General features: G+C 31.0%; 2 protein-coding genes across 2 annotated transcripts; both read right to left on the bottom strand.

Annotated features, from left to right (window-relative positions):
- Nucleotides 1-7,968: 7,968 nt before the first annotated feature.
- M406DRAFT_266116 (uncharacterized protein) lies at nucleotides 7,969-8,145 on the bottom strand (the record flags this gene model as incomplete). The annotated part of the gene is made up of 1 exon (XM_040917786.1): nucleotides 7,969-8,145. A coding segment is annotated over one exon (177 nt), but the record flags the coding sequence as incomplete, so codon positions are not given.
- A 3,907-nt stretch (nucleotides 8,146-12,052) lies between these two features.
- Nucleotides 12,053-12,450, bottom strand: M406DRAFT_323819 (uncharacterized protein; the record flags this gene model as incomplete). The annotated part of the gene is made up of 2 exons (XM_040919819.1): nucleotides 12,053-12,290; nucleotides 12,371-12,450. 2 exons carry the CDS (start codon nucleotides 12,448-12,450, stop codon nucleotides 12,053-12,055), a joined length of 318 nt encoding a protein of 105 aa, XP_040772295.1.
- Between the last annotated feature and the right edge of the window lie 2,515 nt (nucleotides 12,451-14,965).

The raw sequence follows: 14,965 nt of genomic DNA, 5'->3' as shown, positions 1-14,965 counted from the left end.
AGCAGTACTTAAGATTTGCACTTTTTGCTGAAAGAACTATGATTTGCTAGTTATATAAATATAGCTTCTTCTATTTGATTTTTAGTTAGAAGCTGCTTATTCCAATTGAAACTAAAATTCTAATATAGAAAGTTCTTATATAAATCAAAAACTAATTCTCTTAGAAAGCGTTTGAAATGCAGTTAAGAATGATTGCAGCTAAGAAAGATAATATACAGAAGGCAATTAAAGCTGTTTAAGTATATTATTAAAAAATTATAGCTAAAAGTTAAATATAGAATTTGATACGAAAATCTTAACTGAATGTTGAAGATCTTGTACTTGTTTATAATTATATTTAGAAAATAAGCTACTTATACAATGCTAAGATCTCTTATAAGTAAAAGAGTTTATATCTAATTGCTTAGATTCTAAATAAATATGCTTAAAAGCTCAAGATTATAGATGGAGTTCTGCTAAAAAGCATATATTTAGCTACTAATCTCAAAAAGTTTGTATAGAATATAAATAGCATTTAAGAATTCGAAATGCTTATATTTTGAGAAGAAGATATTAAGCTTCAATCTAGCTAATTATTAGCAGAAAAGCTGGATTTAATAAGAGCTTTCTAGTAAGAGGAATCAGATAATAATATTTTTGAAATTCAGAAAGCAGATTCAAGCAATGATGCTATATTCTGAATTTCAGATATTATTAAGCATAACTCTATACTTAGCTAAACTAGTTCTGATTCAGAGATTATTAATCTAGCAACTAAAGCGGATGATAATGCTGAGAATGGAAATGAAGTTAATAATAGTAAATATTTTATATAAGCAGTAGAGAAGGAGAGATAAGAATAGGAGAAAGCAGATAGAAGTAAAATATTTATACTAATTCCAACTAAATCAGCATTTCTAGCTTGTAAAAAAGATTAATTTCTTTCTATTTATATTTCCTTTTTGTTTATAAAATACATTTTCTTTTCATCTTTTCTATTCTATCTTGTGTATTTTGCTGAGGAAGGAGGGATAAAGTATTGTTTGCTACTACTTGCTACAGAATACTGTAAATCTATTTAAAAATTTCAAAGCATTCAGTATAAAGCATATTAACTAGCTCTAAAGCTATTTTCGTTATTCAAAAATTGCAGTATATTGGAATGCAATGTATGAAAAATATAGAGCGCTAAAGAAATACTACAATCTATGAAGATCTCTTATTTTTATATATTATTCTTATTACTAGAATATCCATAAATATCATCTAATAGCTCTCTTCTCATTCTGTTCAAATTCATATTATTTATATCATTCGCTAAAGAATTATTATTAAAAACAAAGGAAGAATTCTGAGATTGAACGAACTTAGCTTATTTCTTGATACAAGATTCTATTACAGCTTTGCTCTTGCTTTTATTCTTGCTACAAGATATAGATTATAGAGCTGCTTTGTTATAACCCATCCAACATGCAGGTCACGAAACAGGTCACAAGCAACAAGGACTGGGTATCAGGAACCCAACGTGCTGATAGAACATTGATTACATAATCTAGAGTTAGAGCTGCAACAGGGATGGATTACTGGATCATTAGATGATTCAGTAAGCCCGAATCATCTGAATCAGTAGTAAGCCAGAGTGAGCTATACTGAAGAGCTGAATATATAACTGCACATTCCTTACTCTTAGATAAATACAGTATATAGCTCTTTAGTTATCAATCTAAGTATCAGATTGCTCTCTATTCTAATAGCTTCAAAAGCAGTAAATACTTGCATTGCTTACTAAGACTTGTATAGTTCCGTATTCAAGAACTTAGCACTTTAATACTGCTTTTGTTAGCATAAATCCTCTTTGTATACTTTGGAATCTTCAGATTGCTGCAGTACTCATTACATTTTAATAATTCTTGTTCAAGAACAGTTCAGTATTATCCTTTTGAGCAATACGGAATACAATAGCTTCTCCAGAAATCTCTTCATTCTCGTACGCCTCTACTCAGAAAGAACTAATTAATTAGGTATACTAGCTTATTTAGTATATTTAGAATCTGTATAAATAATAGCAAGCTTAGAGTGCTATTATTGCTAACTAATAAGCTTAGCTAGCTTAATAAGCTTAGCAAGCGCAATCTATCTCTGTAATTACTAATAGCGCGAAAAAAATATATAAGATAGATAAGCTTGCTATATATAATAGCAATTAAAAGATGCTGCATAAATTCCTTACTTATTGCAGAGCATATTTTCTGCACTATAAGACTCAGTTTACTAAGAAATCTGAGAAAATTATCCTTACAGGAACTCATTTCGAAAAAAATGCTCTTATCTAATATAAGCTTTCTCTATATAACTACTTGAAGCATCAAGATAATTCTGATGCGCATACTCAGAGTACTAAGAATATATTTAATTCTTTTAAAAGCTTTGAAAAAGCTTTCAAGAAAATCTTTAGTAATTCTAACGAAGAATATATTATAGCTCAGCAGCTTATAAATCTCAAGTAAACCAAATCAGCTTCTATTTATATAATTAGATTTAAACAATTCTTAGTACAACTCTTGTAGAAAGATAAGAATCTTATAAAGTATTATTATAAGAGATTTAAGAATGATATTAAAGATGAAATCTTCAAGCAGAATTAGCTAAAGAACTTTGCAATATTCTCTAATTAAGCTATTCATATTAATAACTATCTATATAAATAATGAATAAAAAAGTTCAAGAAGAAAGAAAGCTAAACTTGGAGATTTCCAGCTAATATAAGCAAGAAACTCCAAAACAAAAATAGCAGTTAATATAGCAGTACAGCTTAAAGCAGCACTATGCATGCTAGTTTCATGAAACTCAATATAGCTAATAAGCAATATAGCAAGAAGCATAATATTACTTATTATAACTGTAATAAATAAGAATATATAGCATATAACTGCTATTAACTTCGAAAAAACAAATAGTAATCAGTTTAGAAAGAATGCTAAGCAAATATTGCTTAGCAATAAAAATCTAATTAACTAAGCAAAAATACTCTCTTAGAGCAAATATCGAATTCTATTAATTACAGAAGTTTCAGCTAAATATTCTGCTATAATAATAACTGCTTAATATACTTCTCGAATAAGAAAAGTTCAGAATAATTCCCTTAGAAATCTAAGTATTGCAGACAAATAGCAATAGCAGAACGAGAATACATGTTTAGCATTCTTACAAGTAGCAACTTGAACTGCTTTAATATTGCAGAATAGAGTATTCAAGCATTGGAAGAAGAACTTAGCAATAATACTTTTCAACATTCTTTATTACTTATGCTAAGCATTATAACTAGAGATATAAATAAGGAATAGTACTCTCTTAGTTATTAGTATAAATATATGAATAATACTGAAAATGCTTCTTAAGCAATAGAAGAATCAAATTAGAATAAATAGCTTAACAATTTATTAGAATCTCTTATGAATAATGAATTCAAGAAACTTATAAGAAGATTTCCCTTTAGCATTGAATAAAATAAGGAAATAATATAGATTGAATATCTTATTTATAAGATAGAGCTAGAAAAGCTCTTTATCTGCATTTCTTTGCAAGATATTAAAGCATAATAAGATAAGAATTCTTGAATTAGCTTATTTCATAATCTATATTACAAACTAATATAAATCTTCTGCATTTATCATAACTGCAAAATGCATTTTTCGAATAAAGTATAATACAAATGATTCTCTATTAGAAAATCAGAACAAATTCTTTAAGCTATTAAAGAAAAGAAGCTCTGCTTCAGAGAAGTTCTTAATAAACAGTATTACAATGCATATATCAAGCTACTAGATAACTATTCTATACAATATATAAATAAGAAGATAAAATAATAGCAATGTAGAATAATATTTTGTATAATTCATATTAGCAATAAGATTTGCAATTAGTATTAATAGAAGAAAGATTAGAAATAATAATAATACAAGCAAAAGCAAGCTAAGAAGCTTGCTTAAGAAGCAGCAAAGCAAGCTTAGAAGAACAAGCAGTTCTCAATAATTTCAAAAGAATAGAATTGCTTATAAAGAAATTGCAGATAATTAAACTAGAACAGTTCTTATATAAAGCTTTCAGAATAAATTATGCTTATATTAAGTTCAATATATATATTTAAGAATATAAGTATAGCGTACTATTGAATAGTAATGCTTAAAGAAACTTCATATTTTTATATATTATTAATTAAGCATAATTATAATGGAAATGGAAAAGATGCTTATACACTCTTAGCACTATAGAAGAACAATCTATTGCATATAATCAAGAAATAATTGATAAGAAAACTAATTATTTATCTATTTTGATTCAAGAATATATAATCAGAGCTTTCTTTAATATTATAGATATAGTATAATATAAGCTAATTATAGAACTTTTATAGCTTAAAAAGTATAATTCTCGAATCAATTGAACTACTAGCTAGATCTTATAAGAACAAGCTATATCTAGAGAAATAGTTGCAATTAATAATATAGGATCGAAGCTAGTTATTAAAGAATACTCGGGAAAAGAAGCTTTAGATAACTTTATATATACTTTCAAATCAGCAGAGCTAGCAATTCAGAGAGAAGAATCTAGTAATAAGCAAATCCAAATAGTGCTAGAGTGCTAATAGGTTAGCAAAACAACGAAAGCAAGATCCTCAGCAAGTTAGTTCGCTCTGAAATAATAAGAAAAAGCTTCAGAATGTGAATTGTAAACCTATACAGGAAAAACCTCGAAACCAGGCTCTTAAGCGCTCAGTTCAGCCCGAAGCGAACGCTCAAAGCTCTCAAAAACATTACCAAAAATAACGAACGAAAAGAAGCATGCTCAGCAGTATCTACTATTCCTCCAGATAATAGAAACAGCATAAGAATTAGAATCAATACTTGCAAATATATTATAAGAATATTATAAGTTTAAGAAACTATTTCAGAAAGAATTGGATATAGAATTGTTAGAATATAGCTTATATAACTACAAGATTCTGCTACAAGAAGAGAAACAGCTCAAATTCTTTCTTATTTATAAACTAAACAAGATATAGCTAGAAGCATTTAAAGAGTATTTTAATAAGAATCTTAAGAAAGAATATATACAATTATTGTAATTATTAGCAGAATATTCTATTCTATTTATATTTAAGAAAAATAATAAGCTTAAGCTATATATTAATTATAAATAATTCAATAATATTATAATTAAGAATTAATATTTATTGCTATTTATTAAGAAGCTATAAGATAGATTGTAAGAAGTATAGTAATTTATAGTTCTGAATCTGAAAGAAGCTTATAATCTGATTAGAATAAAAGAAGAAGAAGAATAGAAAACTGCTTTCAGAATATGCTATAAATACTATGAATATTTGGTTATACTCTTTAGTTTAATAAATATTTCAGCTTTATTTCAGAAAATAATTAATTATATTCTATATAAGCATCTGAATTAGTTTATTATTGCTTATCTTAATAATATTCTTATCTATTCTTGAATACTTAAAGAATATAAGAAATATATAAAAACAGTATTGCAAATACTTCAAAATGCAAAACTTCTTATAAAATCTGCAAAAAATTATTTTCATATACAAAAGATTAATTATTTCGAATTCATAATCAAGCCAGAATGTATTAAGCTATAGAAAGATAAGATAGAAGCTATTAGAAATTAGCTAATTCTCAGAAATATTAGAAATATTAGATTTTTTCTCGAATATATTAATTTCTACAAGCAATTTATTAAGAATTATAGCTGAATTGCATATTCTCTTATAAATCTTATCAAAAAGAAGCAGCTCTTCGAATAAACTTCTAAAGCATAAGAAGCTTTTAATAAGATTATTAAATATATTACCTTAGAGCTAATTCTGTATAAAGCAGATTTCTATAAATTCTTTAAAGTTAAGATTAATATATCAGAATATATATTCGGAGAATAACTTAGCTAGCAAAACAATCAAGAGTATTTAAGAATTATAAGCAATTTCTTAAAGAAGTTGAATAGCTTGAAAATCAACTACAGAATTCTTAATTAGAAACTTATAGCAATAATAAAAGCTTTCAAAGAGTAGCAATATTATTTTATTAGTATATAATATCTAATTATAGTTTATTCAAATTATAAGAATCTAACTATATTCATAATAATTAAGATTTTAAATAAGTAATAAGTTAGATAAGCAGAATTCCTCTTATAATTCAATTTTAAGATTGTATATTATAAAAGCTTGGAGAATGAATAAGCAGATGCTTTTAGCAGAAGATTAGATTATTAAGATGCAGATTTCTTGAATATATAGAATATCTTTGCTTAAAATAAATCAGGAAATCTTATTAATATATATAGAGAACTGAATGCTGTTCTTAGAATAGAATTCTTGGAAAAGAATTCAGAATTAATAACTTCAAATAAATAAAATAACTATATTAAGAATATATACAGTATACTAGTATATAAATATTAGAGAATTAGAATAATTTATAAATGTATTAAAAAATATTAGAGTTTATTAAGCTTTAGAAAAAGAATTAAGAATATCCTATAATAATATAATAGCTGCAAAAAGAATAAAGCAGAAAGATATAAGCTTTATGAACTACTATACTTCCTACTAATATTTATAATTATTTAGCAATTCATTAGTTTAAACTTTATTATTAAGCTATCTTTTTTATAAGAACTCTTAATTAAGATATAATATAATAGCATTCTAGTAATGATTTGCAAACTGAGCAAATATGCTTATTTTCTTTTCTATAAAAAAAGCAGTATAGCAGAAGAACTTGTATATGCATTCCTTAGAATAATCATTGCTAACTATAGCATGCTAAAGAAAATAATCTCTAATAGAAATAGAAAGTTTAATTTAAAGTTTTGAATTTTACTTATAAAACAGCTTAGAATATATTATAGAATATTTATAGCATTTTACTTATAAACAGATAAATAGATAGAAAGAATGAATTAAGTTATTAAATAGTATTTATAATATTATATTAATTAGAAACAGAATAACTAAATTAATCTATTACTCTTTGCATAATTCGCTTATAATAGCGCAGATATAAATATAATAAAGAAATCGCTATTCTTTATACTTTATAAATATAATCCAATAGCTTATTATAAAGCATTGCAAGAAGCAGATATAGAAGCTATAGATAAAAGAATTAAGAAGATTAAGAAAATTCAGAAAGAATTCTGATTAGAATTACAATTCATTTAGAAACGAATAGCATATTATACAAACTTCAAAAGAATTGAGAAACTAATCCTATAGAAGGAAGATAAGGCTTATCTACTTCGAAAAAACATCAAAACAACCAGATTTAGCAATAAATTTGATTACAAAAAGTTAGAATTATTTAAAATCTTATAACAAATCTTTCCAATTAATTACGAATTAGCATTATCTTATAGAATAAGAATATATCCAGTTTTCCATATCTCATTATTGGAATCAGCAGCATAGGAAATATTAATAAATAATATAGCAGAAATAGAAAATAATAAATCAGAGTATGAAGTAGAAAAAATCCTTAAGCATAGAAGTACAGATAATACAAGAGAATATCTCATCAAGTAGAAAGATTACTTAGCAAGTGAAAATTCATGAGAACTATAAGAAAACATTGAAAACGCTTAGGAAAAAGTAGCTGAATATTGGAAAAGGAAAGCCAGCACCTAAGATAATCGCTCCGCCCCGAACCGAAGCTTAGGAATCTCAGAAATCTCACTTTCCAGGAAATCCAACTAATTCACTACAGAATTCCCTACATCTACAGAATTCCAATCAAACCTCTCAAAGAAAGAATCTCCGATAATTACAGCTAACTCCTTCAAAACAGCCTCCTGCACAGCAGTAGCAGCACAACAGCATTCCTCTTCAGCTTCCTTAGCTTCAATACAATTCAGCTTCTCCACATTGTTAATACTGCAACAAATAGCGCATATCATTTTCTCAAATCACATTCATTTCTGCTTGCGCAGACGAAGAACCTTCTCCTCAGCAGCCTGCAGCTCATTCTTCAGCTCTTGATGCTGAGTAGCAATCTTGCGCAGCTCCGAAGAACTAACGCCCTGTACATCGCATCGGGAATAATGGAGTTGAACGCATTCAGCGCAATAAGAAGAATCGAGAGGAGAAACTTAGCAGAAAGAAATGCTTTGATTCTTACAAAACGAATAGAAAGGCATGATAAAAGAATGTTGAAGAATAGCAGAAAGGAAGCTTTTGCATTCTTCAATTTTTCGAGAATGGGACTTGGGAATACGAGACTTGTTAACTCTATTCAACATCTCGATTAGAAAGGCAAGATCATACATACAAAGAATTTGCAGAAATATTTATAGAAAAATATTAAGAATAACAACTAACAGAAGGAAGATAATATTATAACCCATTCAACATACAGATTACGAAACAGATTACAAGCAATAAGAACTGAATATCAGGAATCCAATATACTAATAGAATATTAATTATATAATCTAGAATTAAAGCTGCAACAGAGATAGATTACTGGATTATTAGATAATTCAATAAGCCTGAATCATCTGAATCAGTAGTAAGCCAGAGTAAGCTATACTGAAGAGCTGGATATATAATCGCACATTCCTTACTCTTAGATAGATACAGTATATAGCTCTTCAGTTGTTAATCTAAGTATCAGATTGCTCTTTACTCTGATAGCTCCAAAGGCAATGAACACTTGCATCGCTTACTGAGACTTGTACAGTTCCGTATTCAAGGACTTAGCACTTTAATACTGCTCTTGTTAGCATAAACCCCCTTTGTGTACTTTGGAATCTTCGGATTGCTGCAGTGCTCATTACATGCTTACTCAAATCCAGATACTCTCTTCTTGAAAGCAGAAGAAGCAGTACTCTTCTTACTGATTTATATAAATAAAGTTAGCAATGATTTTCTTAAGCATTATAATTATAATTAGTTATAAAACTTATAGTATTCTGTAAGTATTACTTCCTTGATATAAGAGGAACTTATTTAATCTGATTATATATAATATCTTTATTCTGCATGAGCTTGTATTGAGCTTTGATAATATACTTAATATTAGCATTGGAATTAACTTAAGAATCTATTTCGATTATATATTGAGAGCTGAATTAGTAAAATGAATGCTAATGCTGCAAAAAGAATAATAATTAGTATATACTCAAATCTAATTAAAGATATTAGAATAGAAATCTTACTTATACATTATACTTTTTAATATAAGGAAAGTCTTTGATATAATTATATTTAGATTCTATATAATAAATATAGTTACTGCACTTTCTATTAAAGAAGCTCTTTATTAAAATGCATTCTAGAAAAAGCTAGTTAATATTAATCTGCTATTTCTGTATAAGCATACAAGCAGTAGCATACTAATAGAAGCAGCAATTGCAAGAGATTAGATTATACTGATTATAGAACTAAATGAGAAGAGAATTTATTTGCTTAAAGCAAGAGAAGATGCAAATAAGATACTTGCTAAAGAGCTTTTAATCAGCTTTATATACTATAATAGAATTCAGTTTGATAGAATTCTTATTGTTTAGTCTTGCAAAATGAGCAGCAAAGCTAGAGCTTAGTAATAAGTTATTTCAAAATATAATATTATCTTGAATATTTCAAGAAGCATATATTAAGCTAAGATTTTTCTTGATAGTATTAAAGTCTGTAATATTAAGAAAATTGATATGGATATTCTTGAGCTAGTAATAATTGCTGCTCTGAGAAGAAGGAATTGAAGAAGAAAACTAGATTCAGATCTTGTTAACTTCTTAAGAAGCAATATTTATTTGCAAAGAGAAAATAGCATTAATAATGATTCAAGATATCTTGAGTATATTGCAGAGCTAAGCAAGGAAAGATTAATAGAAGGAGAAGTTGTTATACGAAAAATGAATTGAAAAATAAGATGAACTAAGAGAGAGATTATTAAATAGTTTGCTAAAGATTAATAAAATAACAATAAGTAATAAATATATTCAACTGAGTTATTATACTTTCTATTTAGTTTATTGCTAAACAGCTTCTATCTAGCTAAGAGTAAAGCTATTTGCTTTATAATAAATGAAAAGCAGTAAATTACTTAAATAGTTGCTAAATAAGATAAATTAGCTATTTTATTCATACTTGCAGCTAGCTATTCTTCTTCCTTCTTCAACCTCTTTACAACTACCTTTCTTAAGCATATATACATTCTTTTTCTTTCTCATTAATGCTGCTCCAAACCTGTATACCAATATCAGAGCAAATTATTAACTGCTCTGCTTATATAATATTATTTTTGTCAGGTGGAAAGGTTGCAAAGGCAATGTGGCGAGGTCTTTCTCTCTTTCAGGGGCATACAACCAGAATAACATTGAGGCCTAAGGAGCTAAGTTCTGCTCAGCAGTGCTGACGTGGCTAGAAAGCCGCTTTATAGCCGCATATTGCTTAGTCATCCGTAATCCAGCTGGCTTAGCTAGCCCTGAGCCTTGCTGGCACAATCAGCCCTGACAGATTATCCCCCCTTATCAGGCCTTGTCCTCAAGGCCTTTGAGGCTTCCGAGCTTTCGTTGCTTTCAGGCTTCCGTTGCTCCCAGGCTTCCGTTGCTCCCAGGCTTCCGTTGCTTCCAGGCTTTCGCTGCTTCCTAGCTGCTCCTACGCTTTCTCAATGCTTCAGGCTCTTAAGATCTCTCAGTGCTTCAGGCTTCTCAAAGCTTCTCAAGATCTCTCAGTGCCTCAGGTTTCTCAAAGCCTCTCAAGATCTCTCAGTGCCTCAGGCTTCTCAAGGCCTTTCAAGATCTCTCAGTGCCTCAGGCTTCTAGGCCACTCAAGGTCTCTCAAGGTCTCTCAGTGCCTCAGGCCTCTCAAGATCTCTCAGTGCTTCAGGTTTCTCAAAGCCTCTCAAGATCTCTCAGTGCTTCAGGCCTCTCAAGGCCTCTCAAGGTCTCTCAGTGCCTCAGGCCTCTCAAGGCCTCTCAAGGTCTCTCAGTGCCTCAGGCTTCTAGGCCACTCAAGGTCTCTCAAGATCTCTCAGTGCCTCAGGCCTCTCAAGGCCTCTCAAGGTCTCTCAGTGCCTCAGGCCTCTCAAGGCCTCTCAAGATCTCTCAGTGCCTCAGGCTTCTAAGCCACTCAAGGTCTCTCAAGATCTCTCAGTGCCTCAGGCCTCTCAAGGCCTCTCAAGATCTCTCAGTACCTCAGGCCTCTCAAGGCTTCTCAAGGCCTCTCAACCATCTCCCTCCTTCTCTTCTAGCTTCATCCCCGAAGCCTGTAAAAAAAAAATCTCTTTTTAATCATATTCCAGACGTAAGTTTTCCGAATGCAATACCCGCGCTATATATGCTGCTCAGTTGCTGCTCTCTCAGTGCTTTATCCAAGCACTCTTCAGAACTTAAAGCTGTTTGATATAGATTGCAAGCCTTCTACCAGAAACTTGGTTTGCAGCTAAGAAGCCTAGCATTCAGAACAGCATTCCTGCAGCTATAACGAATAATTACAGCTTTCCGTTTTAAGAATTGCTCTCTAGCAACTCTGAAGCTATTATTACACTTCGCTCCACTGCTAGATACAGAAGAATAATTAGTTCGCAACCTAATATCCAAGCAACTTTAGTTGCTAAGCGAATATTCCGCTTCAGCTCTGCACTCTCGCTCGAATAGCAAAGAGCATACTCTCGAAAACAGAAGATACTCAGATCTACTGCTTGCTTACTCTACTCTCTCGCTCGAATAGCGAAGAATACACTCTCGAAAACAGAAGATACTCAGATCTACTGCTTGCTCACTCTGCTCTTTCGCTCGAATAGCGAAGAATATACTCTTGAAAACAGAAGATATTCAGATCTACTGCTTGCTCACTCTGCTCTTTCGCTCGAATAGCAAAGAATATACTCTCGAAAACAGAAGATACTCAGATCTACTGCTTGCTTACTCTGCTCTCTCGCTCGAATAGCGAAGAGCATACTTTGTTCTAGCTTAGCAACTCGAATGCTCTGAATCTCTTCTAAACGCTTCTTATACGCTGCTTGCATACTGCTTGCTCGCTATTTGCTCTAGCTTAGCGACTTGAATGCTCTGAATCTCTTCTGAATGCTTCTTGCATGCTGCTTGCATACTGCTTGCTCGCTGTTTGCTCTAGCTTAGCGACTCGAATGCTCTGAATCTCTTCTGAACGCTTCTCGCACGCTGCTTGCATACTGCTTGCTTGACACTGCTTGCTCGCTGTATGCTCTAGCTTAGCGATTCGAATGCTCTGAATCTCTTCTGAACGCTTCTCGCATGCTGCTTGCACACTGCTTGCTCGCTATTTGCTCTAGCTTAGCGACTCGAATGCTCTGAATCTCTTCTGAACGCTTCTTGCATGCTGCTTGCATACTGCTTGCTCGCTGTTTGCTCTAGCTTAGCAACTCGAATGCTCTGAATCTCTTTTGAACGCTTCTTGCACGCTGCTTGCATACTGCTTGCTCGACACTGCTTGCTCGCTGTATTCAAGGCTCGAAAGCTCGAAAATCGAAGGCTCGAAGGTCAAAGGCTCGAAGGTTAAAGGCTTGAAGGTTCGAAAAGGATAGTAGTCTGATCGTTTGCTCTGCTCCTGCTCAGTATTAGCGCTGCTCCTAGGGAAAAAAAAAGATAGAAAGCTTCGCCGGATTGCCTCCTTTAAAAGGGCCAGGCCTCAAACTGTCAGGTGGAAAGGTTGCAAAGGCAATGTGGCAAAGTCTTTCTCTCTTTCAGGGGCATACAACCAGAATAACATTGAGGCCTAAGGAGCTAAGTTCTGCTCAGCAGTGCTGACGTGGCTAGAAAGCCGCTTTATAGCCGCATATTGCTTAGTCATCCGTAATCCAGCTGGCTTAGCTAGCTCTGAGCCTTGCTGGCACAATCAGCCCTGACAATTTTTCTTAATAGATTCTTAAGCTGAAGCTGCATTCTTCTCTACCTTTCTTCCTTAATTAATACTCTCTTAGTTTCTTAATTTTATATTTTTGCAAATCTCTTTTGCAATTGCTTATCTTCTAATAAAGCTATTCTTCTCTTTTTACTTTTCTTTCAATTTAGCAGTAATAGCTGAATTCAAGTACTCTCTATTCCTATCTATTCAGCATAGCTAAGGAAACTGAATAATCAAAGCTTACTGCTTTCAGACTGTTTTTCCCAGAGCGCTATATTTAACTGAAGTAATCAAAAGTTGTTTGTTCTATTTTAGTCTAAAGAATGAAGAAAATTATCTAGCAGCAGAATTCATTGAGAAGTACTTCTCAGAATTACTCTCTTGCAAGTTATACTTGCTTATAATCTTTAGTACTAATTCTTCCAAATATCTTCTTGATATTTATAATCTGATTAGATTCTTAAATGCAGAAGTTTCTTAAGATATTAGTCTGCAGCATGCTATAGCTGCTTTTCGTTATTATGCTTAGTATAACTAACAAAATATATTCTTAATGGAATGCCTTTGTATTCTATTAATAGCTTATTCATCTAGCTCTTCTAATATTCTTAATAAGCAGAATTTGCTCAGATATAAAGCTAGATAAAAGCGCTTATGAATTCTCTTCTTAGTTAATATAGCAACTTTAGCTTATACTTTATCTTAGCTTAATATAAAAACTGAAAAAGGATTTTACATTATTATATACAAATTCAGCAATATTCTACTAGCTTATACAAGCAAATACTATCTGAACAGTTAGCTTAGAAGTGCTAAAGCTAATCAGGATTGGGATTTCGAGAATGTTTCAATTATACTACTAAATAACGATTCGAATGCAGCTCTACTTTATACAATCAAACTATTTCGCCTTCAAATCCTGAAATCTATTGATTTCTATTAATCATCTAGTAGCTATCTAGATTAGAAGCAAGCTTTCTATCTTAACTATAGAGAAACTGTACAAAATGTGAAAAAATGAGATGCAAAGATAGCTATAACAAGCCTATACTGCTAAGCTTTCTTCTATAAGCTGAGATACAGCAACTATATGCAATATCCTAATCAGCTATTAAGAAGAAGTACTTTACTTCAAGAATACAAAGCTATACAAATAGAAGCTAATAAAATATTAAATATAATCTATAAGCTAAATATTATCTTCTTCATAAAAGAAGTTACAGATTTACCTAAACTATTTATTAAAGATGATCTCAATAGAATAAGAAGGAATATATCAGCCTTTGCTCTAAAGAATTTCAGAGCAAGTAGAGCATCCAGCTTAATTCTATTAAGATAACAGTTCTGAGAAAGTACAGCTCTAGCTAACCCAATCTTACATTTATCAAGAGAATGTAGTATTAGCTTAGAATTAAATCAACTCCTATTCAGAACTTTTATTAATCCTTATTCCTCTTTACTTTAAGAAATATCTATTAATTCAGAACTAATAATCAATCTATTAATGCAGCAAATAGCTAAGCTTAAATATGCTACTGAAGCTTTATTGTATTAGAAACTAAGAAGCAGCAATATTATATCTCTCAGTTTTCCTAATAAACCTTAGAAGCCTTATATGCTTCTATAGAATAAGCTTTATAGCTTTAACTCTATTAGACTCTTAGTAGGTTTTTTGAATTGAATAGAATTCGATTATGCTTGTTATGACCCATCCAACATGCAGGTCACGAAACAGGTCACGAGCAACAAGGACCAGGTGTTAAGAACCCAATGTTCTGACAAAGCATTGATTACATAACCTAGGAAGGAGACAGGGATGGATTACTAGGAGCACCAGGAGCGCAGCTCACTAGGCTCACCCGGATCACCGCAGTGATCCGCAGGACGCTGCCAGACAGTAATCCATACTGAAGAGCTGGATATATAAGAACACGGTTATTACCATTAGAAGGATTCAGTACATAGCTCTTCAGTTGTCAATCTAAGTATTCAGTTTCATACTGAGTAGCCCCAAAGGCAGTGAATACTTGCATCACTTATTAAGACTTGTATAGTTCCGTATTCAAGAACTTAACACTTTAA

This window comes from Cryphonectria parasitica (assembly GCF_011745365.1).
Source record: "Cryphonectria parasitica EP155 unplaced genomic scaffold M406scaffold_8, whole genome shotgun sequence".
Taxonomy (NCBI): domain Eukaryota; kingdom Fungi; phylum Ascomycota; class Sordariomycetes; order Diaporthales; family Cryphonectriaceae; genus Cryphonectria; species Cryphonectria parasitica.
The sequence above is the reverse complement of the archived record's forward strand: the minus strand, read 5'-3'. Positions and strand labels throughout refer to the sequence as shown.